The sequence below is a fragment of the Plectropomus leopardus genome, chromosome 18, assembly GCF_026936395.1.
Source record: "Plectropomus leopardus strain MGB_pleo_1.0 chromosome 18, ASM2693639v1, whole genome shotgun sequence".
Classification (NCBI taxonomy): Eukaryota; Metazoa; Chordata; class Actinopteri; order Perciformes; family Serranidae; genus Plectropomus; species Plectropomus leopardus.
The window spans coordinates 8,077,322-8,088,279 of NC_142193.1; the positions used below are offsets into that span (position 1 = coordinate 8,077,322).

The following is a 10,958-nucleotide window of genomic DNA, read 5'->3' on the forward strand; positions in this document are numbered from 1 at the left end:
TTTTTAGTTAGTTTAATTTTTGATTACGTTCACAGCCCCCCCAACTCAGAAAAAAAAGGGCGGGTGGTGGGGGGTGGGGCTTTATTTTGAAAGTCCACTGTTCTCTTCCGGTGTCACCCTGGTTGTTTCAGAGTGACTTGACTCTGAAGGAAGATGGTCTCCATGATGACAACTTTAAAATACCAACAGTAGCCAGAGGGTCGTAACTGCCTGCTAACATTTTTTAAACTAAAATGTTCATGTCTCGTTATCGTGTCGAGTGTTGGCTACGTTTTGAATTAGTTTAGCGGGCTAACGTTAGCTTGCCAGCTAGCATGAGGTCGTCGCTTTTGTTTACATCCAGTCCTGATGACGGGCCCGGAGAGGTGTGTTAGCTAAACCCAGCTACCAGACTTGTTTGAGGAGAAAGTGTCCTCCTGAAGCCTGCTCTGCCAGGACCGGGGTCGTCCATCAGAACTGCTGCCACCCTAGGGGTAAGACCAGCGGCAGATTTACACTTTAAAAGACAGATCATTGCACACTTGTAAGTTAAAACTACAACCCAAGACATTATATAGAGGCAGGTTACAGTAAATCCTACATTACTCATGAGCGGGCCTACCTGTTAACATGTCTTGAAATAAAGCTCAGGTAAAGAGATGCACGGCTTCTGATACTCAACAGCATACGCATACGTAATATAAAACGTTATATATCTAACTAAATAATAAATAACAATCTCGTATCTGCAATTCAAATCCAACCCGACGTGATCTTTGCGGTGATTTTTCAGAAGCACAGCATTCTGACATTTATCAATTACATTTAAATACACTTATTATAATAAATTCATAAAATTAAGCGGGATAGCTCTGCTTTAAGAAAATAAAACCTGCAGGGGTTTTTCATTTGGCTTTCTTATAATGTTTTTATACTGTGCTGTAGTATTTGGTAAAAAATAGAGCACTTAGAGCAATAATACAGGCTTCCCACAGTTAAGGAAAACCTGGAGAAGTCAGGAAATTTCACCAGCATATATTCCAGGCATTGAAATGTTATGAAATTGATTTTTTTTAAAAATCATTTAGAATTTAGAAAGGTGATTGAATTGTTAACGATTTGAAACCTGAGGAAATTGATTTCTTTCAAGAGTGGGAAGAAGGTATTGGGCATAGACAGAAGAAATTACCCAAAAGTAGTAAGAAATTTGTATAAAAGGACAAGAAAATTACTTGAAAATATAAAAAAAAAAGTAAAGTAAAGAACAAAAACAAACAAGGAATCTTGAAAAAAGTGCATCAAAATAATAATTCTGCAACATAATTTTAGATGTAAAGATATATATATATAATTCTGATTTTAAATATATTTTCTCAGCATTTCCCCTTGTTTCTTAAAAGTCATTCTCTAAATCTACAAATGTCAATTTCTTGCCAAGTTGCTCATTGTCTTTTCCATGTTTTTGAAGGAAATCAAACCAATCCGCTCGGTGCTCAAAACATTCATGGAAGGCGTTTGAACGCTGCACGCGACAATCCATGTTGATCCAGGTTTCAAAGGGTTAAAAATCATTGCATTTTTTTGAGGAAAATCATGGAATTTTGTTTTATGTAATAAAATTGTTACAGCAAACTTCCATGGATAACCTTCTACGTAATGTAACATGTGAAATGTATTTTCTGTAGCATTTAGCATGATGTGCGGAATATGGTGTAGCGGTTTATGATGCTGACTTTTGTCCGAGGGGTTCAGTTTTTGAGTTTCCTTTGTTACGATCTTTGTCTCTAGATAAAAACAGCTATTCACTTCTCATAACCTTTGACTTTAGCTGTACTGACACGTTGTCATGACCATCCAAGGAGTTACTTGTTTTTACAAATTAGTTTGCCTTAAAAGTTAGCAGTGGAAGTGAATGATTCAGATAATACAATGAAGACTGATTACTAACACTTAAGAAGGTAAAGAGTATTTAGCAGAAGCTTTTATCCAAAGCGACATGTACCACATCCACCGCACTCATCCACAATGCCACGCCGCCCATCTGTGAGAGGGTGAGGCCGCCTCATCACTGACGCCATTGAAACCCCCTTTGCAGCTTCATCAGCCATTTCTAATCATCTCAGCAACTGCAATAATAGTAACAGTGTATGTAACATATTCATTGAACTTCTGAGAGCTATTTGAACAGGAGGACAGGTGGTGCTGACTTTTAACTGTTTGGCCCAGGTTCAAAATCTAGCTCACGTTATCTTTAACTTTACAATAAAATTACTACTTCACTGAATTATACTGTGGAAGCCTATTTTAATGCAGGTTAATAAAAATGAATAATGATAAAGAAAACTACAGAATAATTATAAAATATGTTTATTTCCAATCTAAGTGACACCTGATTGAACAAATCCGGCACTATGACATTACATAGATTTACATTTTTAGGCTTTTTGGACAACACTACATAGTATGACTTTTTTATGGCATTTTCGACGACATACTGTACAATGCTGTTTTTATACCGTTTTGGACAAGCCTGGCTGTTAGCCTGGTGGGAAGCAGGCTAACTGCACAGAATAAATCTCCATGGTAACTTATGTGCTTCTGCTTTCATGCAGCCAAGTCACGGCTAAATTCAGCCTGGATACCTGGAAAATCTGGGCGTAATCCATTATTTTGGTTTTGTGCAGTAGCCCTCGGGTATTCCTCCAGCCATGACATCAGTAAACAGACGTTGATGTGCTAAATTGGTGGAGTTCATCTGATGAGAAACGTGTGAAAAAAATACACTCACTGACGTTAATGTGTGTTTCTTGCAGTGATGGAAGTGTCGCCTCAGGATCCATCTCTCATGGCTATGGACCTGTCAAAGGGCTACTCAGTCAACCCCCTGACCCGCAGCCACACTGAAGCCATGGACCTGGCAAAGAAGCCTGAGTGGTACCACAGACGCCCGCCGAGCTGCAGCACAGAGATCGGCTCCTCGTTCAGATCCAGAGCCTCCTTCTCCTACAACTCTCAGCTGCATCCTGAGCCAGGTGCACCTGTCCACTGCAGAGACATTGAGCAGGGCCAAGAGTCTTACAGTCTGTACCGCGACGGAGTCCACGGCAACCTGTGGCATCAGGGTTTCTACGGGCCCGACCAAACCGGCGGTCCAGTTCCTGAAAGCAGTGGCGCAGAGGAGAGTGACAGCGGCTCTGATGTTATTTTCCTTGTTTCTTCAGCGAAGGAGCCCCTCTTATGCAGTCCTTTCATCCAAGACAGTGTGAGGCACATTGTGGAGCCCCTGTCCCCAGCTGTGTCCCTGTCCTCAGTGGATGAAGGGAGAGGTTGCTATCACCTACCTCAGCCTATGAGCTCACCCAGTCCTGAGAGCTCGTACTCAGAAGACTCCTCAGACAGCTCAGTGGACATTCCTATACATCACACCAGACCTGTAGTCCTTCTGTCAGACCTAAGTGCTGTTTACAGCAATCCTGCTGAATCTCCGGTAGATATTTCCAGCGATGACAGTGATGTTATTGAAGTTTCAATCACTAATGAAAAGAAGAAAAGTGATTCCTTACCTTGTAAGAAAAGTGTTTCTTGTAAGAAGAGTACAGCAAGAGAAACTCCTTCTCAAAGTGAGGATGAAAAACCTCCACCGAAGGAAGTTCGACGTAGCAGCAGAATAAGGAAACCTGTCTCTGAAATGCCTCAGTTTACCTGCAGCGCATCTCGCCACAGTTTGAGGAGACGAGCTAAGAACAACGCAGTTGGTATTTATAACGAAAGTGGAGATTCTGATGACATGATGGAGTATGCGACAAGGATGTTCAGCTCAGATGCAGACGAGGCAGCCTCGCAGCCCAATGCATCACAAAGAGTGAGCAGTAATTCAGAGGAGTCGGATGTGGACGTTCAGACAGACCGGAAGTCGCCACAGAGAGCGTCGGATGAGGAGCAGAAGCCTCGCTGCAAAGTTTCGCACACTAAAAGCATCACTCATAAACGAAAGAAACCCCTCACCCTTCGTAAAACTAAAAGGCTAAGAACTAAACCCGAACAAAACTGCAGAATCAGACCAGAGGAGCCTAAAAGGAAATCAAATGAAAAAACGGTTGTAAGACGGAAGAAAAAAGGGTGCTCACAGACGGGACCTTCTGCTCTGTTCTCTCCCAGAGAGCCAGAAATCATGCTTAAATATGCAAACACAAAAGAGGAAAAAAAGGACAAGAAATTGGGACGTTTTTGCCCTTTTGTTCACATTGAGAAGAGGATGTGCACTGTTGTTAACTATCAGGAGGAGGAGGCGACAGTCAGGAGCAGCAGGGGACAGCAGCAGACTACCACCAGGTCTCTGTCGGGGTTTGTTCCGCATACGTCCTGTTTCCAGCTGGGTCGGTTCAGCTCGGAGAGCAGGTGTCAGGCCACGCTGCTGTGCTGCTTGTGCGGTCAGACAGCCAACGCTGTGGGCCTTGGGGACCTTCACGGCCCGTACTATCCCACTAACCCATCTCTGGACTACAGGACTGAGAAGAAAGAGGAAGAACATTCACTTGTCAGTTCAGTAAATTCATCAGGCGATATTTGTGATGCAAATAACTGCTCCGCTGTCAATGGTTTGCCTGAGAGCAACGGCCACTCCCTCCCAAAGGTGCCTCTTCATCTGGACGAGTGCTGGATCCACGAGGACTGCGGTATCTGGTCTGCTGGTGTCTTCCTGGTCAGAGGGAAGCTGTACGGGTTAGAGGAGGCGGCCAAGCTCGCACAAGAAACAGTGAGATCAACATCTTTTTAAATAAAATTATGATGATCAACATCATAATAATTATGAAAACAAAGAGAGATGACTGGTTGCTCTGTAGACTTTAATCGAATGTAGGTCAGGAACTTGTATCGGGTGCTCATGGAAAACAGGAAACAACAGGATTAAATAAGAGGGGAATCCAGGCACTCCAAAAGTGTGAATGTGAAAAACTAAGAGGAATTACATTAAAAGCCTTTATTGTAATGGTTAAATCATTATAAAGGCAAACATGTTTTGACCAACACGGGTCTTCGTCATGGCTTTAGGAGATATGCATTATGGATATGGCCCCTCCTATATAGGAACCAATAGGAAATGATCATGTAACCACACGATTAAATGACAGATAAAAACAGAATTAATAACAAATCTTAATGACAGAACAAAAAGATCATGAAATCTGATAACCCCCACAAAACAATATATAAATGTGCATATACATACATACATATACACATATAAATATACATAGACACACACACACACACATACATATTTATATATATGTACATACACACATACATGTATCTATGTGTATATATATGCATATTTATACATTGTTTTGTGAGGGTTATCTGATTTCATATTCTTTTTATTCTGTCATTATGTTACTGTGTTTTCTGTTTCTCCCCTAAAATGAAATATGTTGAAATATGTATGAAGTATGTTTTAGTGCACTGTTTAGTAGGGGTGTAACGATCCATCCATCTGCATCAATATATTGATTAAATGAGCAACGATCACCTGACATCGACACAAAGTGGAAATATTGATCCATATCATCCTCTTTCGAGCGCGCCCTTATTGTGAAAGTCTGTGTCATGTCACACAGCATCCGGCAGTTGATGGTGAGCAGCAAGAGAAAGATGAGGATATATGACTATTATTTACAAGGGAATAAATAATCAGTGTGGAAATGTTTTGTTTTTGGAGAAACTGCAAGTCAGCAGACATCATATGTAAACAAAAGCTATACTGAGGAAACATGACGTACCTGCTGGGCCACTTCACTAACTTCTTGCTAATGTTACCTTAGCTGCTCTGTTGTAGCAATGTTGACTGAAAAAACATGCATGTAGACTGAAGTCATCCTCGTGTTCTGTCAGGAGGTGCAGGGACTTATACCAGCGGTGAGTAAGACAAAGCATAAACAATAGTTAGTTGGTTAAGTTATTAGTAGAGGAAATGCCCATTAACCGCTAAGCTAATTTCTGCAATGTAAAATGCCCTAAGCTTATGCTAATAACAGTAGCATGTTGTATATGTGGGGGGAATGTGACCTACAAAAGACAGCTGTTCTGTCTTGATCCTTGATAGTTATTAGTGAGTTTTATACTTTAGTGAAAAGATCTTGTTGTTAATCCCTGTTTTGAGGATGCTGGGAGAAGTTTGTTTTCAAGTCAGACAGCCCTGAAGTTTTAGGAAAAAGATCATGGGTTGAATTAAAATGAAAATATTTTTCCAGAAAGGGTTTTCAAACAGAATGAACCAGTTTTAATTATTTCCGGTTATGTATATGTTGTTTTTTATCTTTTCTGGCCAAAAGCAAAGAAAGGGGTGGCAGCTTCACCTGTAAACGACTGTGTTAAATGAGCGCATAATATCGGCTCATATTGATCGCAGGCCCCTAAATCGAATCAAATCGACATCGTATTGTGGTAGACTTTGTAATACTGGCAAATATCGTATTGTGATTAAACTAGTGATTAACACCCCTATTGTTTAGCTGTAATAATAGAATATGCGATCATGAAGTGAGTCCGGTACTGCTTCCTGTTTTGTAAAAACCGAGGCTGAAAAACTTACCGTTAAAGCATTTCGTTTGATTGATTTCATTGATTTAAAATGACAGACAATTAATCAGTTATCAAAATAGTTTAGTATTTTTCTGGCGATCTTCTAATCAATTTATCAGTTAATCATCTCAGCTCTAAAAAGGATACTTTTTCCAAAGTTAGTTTGTTTTTAAGCTTGAAATTCCTTTTTTTGCATGACATTTCTCACACTGCAGCATAGAAAGGAAACAAAGGGAATTTCAAACTAAGAGGACAGTAACTTTGGGGGATGCCATTGTGATTTGATTTATTTGCTTTTCGCTTGAGTTTTGAAGATTTATTGGAAAAATTATGACTAAAATGTTGCGCAGAAGATCTTTTCGGTGTGGACTGGAATAATAATTTTGCGACTAATAACTACTTAAATGTATAATTGAGCATGTAAGAAGTTTCGTCAGATGTAATGTTGCACTGAATATCAATTTTAATATATACATATATTTTTTAATGTGATTTTGCAACATATATTGTGATAAAAGTACCTTTTTCTCACTGTGTGCTTTTTCTTTTCAGATATGTTCATTGTGCCAACAAAAAGGGGCAATAATGGGATGTTTCCAGAAGGGCTGTCCCAGAAATTATCACTACAGATGTGCCATTCAGTCAGGTACAGTATAAATTTGTCAGAAACGTGTGTCAGCTCAGGGACAAATGTTGTTTGTTAACATTTTTAAAAGATATTTGCATCTGAAGGTTTGGAAAACTTTGTGCTTTGCTTGTGTGCTGTTCTTACCTCAGCCTGAAGTGACCAATCTTTGAGGGTATAAAAGCTAAATTTGTGCATCTCCGTTTCTTTTTTCAGGCTGTGTCTTAAACGAGGAGAACTTCTCAATCAGATGTCCAGAGCACAAGGTGAGTGTCAACCTTGTTACTGACAAGAGACAAGCTTTCAAGTCTGTGTGTGATTTTAAAAGGTGTGAGGAGCTGCATGGCCTCTGGGGGTCACTAGTGTTCTATTTAGGCTGTTATACTGTTTCCAACTGCTCTCTTCTTTTACATACAAGTGTGACGGTCAGAATATGTGAAATGCTATTTTACATATTTATTATTGTGTGTGTACAAGAGGACAGTTGTCACATGATCAAACCCTGTTTCTAAATCATGATAAATAGTGCCTATAAGAAAGGGATGACATTGCCAAAAGAATGGTTGGTCTGGTCATGATCTTGTCATTGTCTTAACTCTTAATACTGTACAGTGTGCTGCAAAGGCCAAACACAACAACAACAGCAACAACAACAACAACAACAACAACAACAACAACAACAAGGTGTTAAGAATACAAAGACCACATTCTTCCTTTTTGACTGTTTTATTGACAAGGATTTTGATACAGAAATGGATCATTTTATTTATATTTATATATAAATGTACATATAGAGAGCTGCAACAATTGATTAACCAATCAAAAGAAAATTTATTGGCAAGTACTGTATTATGATAATCGAATAATTGTTCTTTGTAATTCATTAGGAAGGAAGCCTAACATTTGCTGGTTTTATGATTCTTAAATATGTAAACTTGATTTCTTTGTCATAAATGATACTAAACTGAATAGCTTTGGATTTTGGACTGTTAATGAAGTAAAACAAACCATTTTATAAATGTCAGAAAATAGTGAAAAGACCAAAGGGACATCCTCAAATGTCTTGTTCGACTGTCCACAACGCCATATTCAGTCTACTATCGAAGAGGAATAAAGAGGAAATATTTACATTTAAGAAGCTCAGTGAACTTTTTTTTTTTTTTGCAGCTCTGATATTCATATTGCATAATCTTGATTGTCATCAAAACAGGTCCTGCTTATGATTTTTTTTTGGTGAGTTTATTTATTTGTGTCTATTTTGCCTGTTTGTACCCAAAAGAATAAACCGTTCGCAAGTGTGACCAGACAACACAAGAGATGACGGGAAACACGTTTGGGGGTACTGGAGGTATGTAATATTTAAACTACTGTAGTAGTCTATTTAAAGAGCCGCAACAATTATGTTAATCGATCAGGAAAAAATCTAATGGGCAGCTATTTTGCTAGTTGATAAATGTGTTAGAATTAAATACATTTCTTCTATGAATGACTTTTTAAAGTGTTCTTCTTTTTTTCAGAAGGATCCACAGATCTCCTCAGGGTGTGACGTGATCTGCCTGATTTCACCTCCGCTGTTTTATAACACTAATTAAAGCTCGAGCAGAAGAAAACCTTCTGGTAAGACTTCATTTGACATCAAAGACAGATCAACCAGGGGCCACTTTAGGACTTTTATAAGACGTCTTTTTTTTTCTTTAATACAGACGGTAACACCAATTGGACAAGATGGGGTGTGTGTGTGTGTGTGTTTGTGTGTGTGCGTGCGTGCGCGCGCGCGCGTGTGTGCGCGCAAGTGAATGGATATTTCTTTCTTTCTTGGAGATCCACACTTGGACTAGCCACGCCACAAATACGGTTTATTATTTGAACATAATTATAATAGAGATTAAATGAGCTTTATTGATTTGTTGTATAGAATATGATATCTTTATATAAGGCCACTTTGTTTCCTTTCCACAGTTTTTGTACTACTTTTTTTTATCACTGTTAGTTTGTCAGTCATAACAAAACATTATTTATTTTCATCCAGTTGCATGCTCAGTTGATGTTTGCTACGAAGCACTTTAAATCATAATTTTAATCTGTCTGTTGTTATTTATGCCTAGTTGAAGACTTCGTTCTTCCTTTTTACTAATAATATTTAAATTAAATGTAAAGCTGCACTAAGCAAGATTTAGATATAAAAATATGGAATTCCTGTTAAAACTTAAAGTAGGGCTGCGACAGAGAACATCGCGTCCCCTCTGACTGAGACCACAAACTGTACATTCACCATATTTTAAGCACATTTATTTCTGGTGTCAGGTTTGGATGCTGCCTCTGCTCAGAGGATGTGGAAATGTAAGATGGACAAAATGGAACAAAATGTCTCACGAGCAGCAGGGAGAGTTTGGTCAAGAGCAAGATGGGTTCAATGTTTTGTCTCTTATTGTTATGTTACGGGACTTAAGAAAATGTCAAGTTAAAGGGTCAATTCAATGAAATCACATAAAAAAAATGGCTCCTCTAAATTGGCATGTTCCAGATTAATTAGAACGTTTAATTAAAAGCCAAATATTTTCCAGATATTTTAATGATTTCTTGATTAATATATGTATATATATATATATATATATATATATATATATATATATATATGTGTGTGTGTGTGTGTGTGTGTGTGTGTGTGTGTATGTATGTATATCTGTGTGTGTATATATATATATATATATATATATATATATATATATAACCCTTATTCTTATATGATTATCAGTTAGATATGTGGGCTTTGTAGGTTGTTGGTGACACAAAACACATTTATCACCTTAAGCAGTCTGGAACAACTGTTCCCATTATGTTTGTGCTTAAGGGGAAGTAAACAGAAAGTATAATGACACCAGTGGATTCAGTTTGTTAGCCGACATTAGCCCTGTTTGTTTTAGCCTATTACATTTCTGGCAAATTAGCCCCATTTAAAATATGCTGAATGTACTATGAGTACCTTTTGTTTTTTAATGTACCGATGGAATTAAAGATAACTGTCACTGGATTACTTTTATACTGAAGAAACCTTAAACACATGCTGATTCTCAGATAAGTTCTGGAGTTATACAGACTAGAAATTTTTCCACGCAACTTATGTGAAGCCTATGTCTTTTTTTTTTTAATCTGCATTTGTTTACGTATTTGACAAATTAGCTTACTGAGAAGTATGCCAAATTAGCTATTAGTAGTTTCTCTCTTTAGTGTACATATAGATATACATACAAGTGTCACTATATTTATAATTTGCATAGTTACATATTTTATGTTACAGAATTAAGAAGCAGCTCAACACAGACTGTAGGTTCGTCATTTTTAGGCCAAACCCAAAAATCATTTGTAAATATTTTGCTGATCCCGGCCCGACTGGTCCTGTTGGGCTTGGGTCAGGTACTCTAGTACAGATGTCCAGATAGGCACTATCTGGCCACTGTGTCCAGGTCATTAATCCACTTAGATGAGGGAAGACTGAAGGGACATGATGGTGATTAAGGTGCCAAGAACGCTCAGTCTTGGGCAAAGTTGCAAAACAATTACTAGAAATTTCTATAAAACAAACACTTGTTTAACAAGTTTTAGTCAAAATTAGAATCCAAACACACGTTAAATTTCATCAACATCTACAACATCTACATCAGTTCTGTAGCGGTCTGTTAATGCACTGAAGAAAAATTTAAAAACACGATGATTCTCAATCAATCTGATGTTATTAGGACTGCCTTTGTTTTTTAAGCAGATTTATGGACCT

At 38.2% G+C, this 10,958-nt stretch overlaps 1 protein-coding gene across 5 annotated transcripts; it reads left to right on the forward strand.

The window, feature by feature from the left end:
- The first annotated feature begins 132 nt into the window (after nt 1-132).
- Nucleotides 133-9,822, forward strand: LOC121957313 (uncharacterized). 5 transcript variants are annotated; one of them, XR_015774858.1, is made up of 7 exons: nt 133-473; nt 2,793-4,735; nt 7,114-7,207; nt 7,403-7,452; nt 8,466-8,534; nt 8,704-8,803; nt 8,890-9,822. XR_015774858.1 is itself a non-coding variant. In XM_042505887.2 (6 exons), exons 2-5 carry the CDS (start codon nt 2,795-2,797, stop codon nt 8,505-8,507), a joined length of 2,127 nt encoding a protein of 708 aa, XP_042361821.1. In that variant the 5' UTR covers nt 133-473; nt 2,793-2,794; the 3' UTR covers nt 8,508-8,534; nt 8,707-9,822. The 5 variants fall into 5 exon arrangements, 2 of the variants coding, with proteins under 2 accessions (XP_042361821.1, XP_042361820.1); XR_015774859.1 differs by having other exon boundaries at nt 8,707-8,803; XR_006106745.2 differs by having other exon boundaries at nt 9,491-9,821.
- Nucleotides 9,823-10,958: the final 1,136 nt, after the last annotated feature.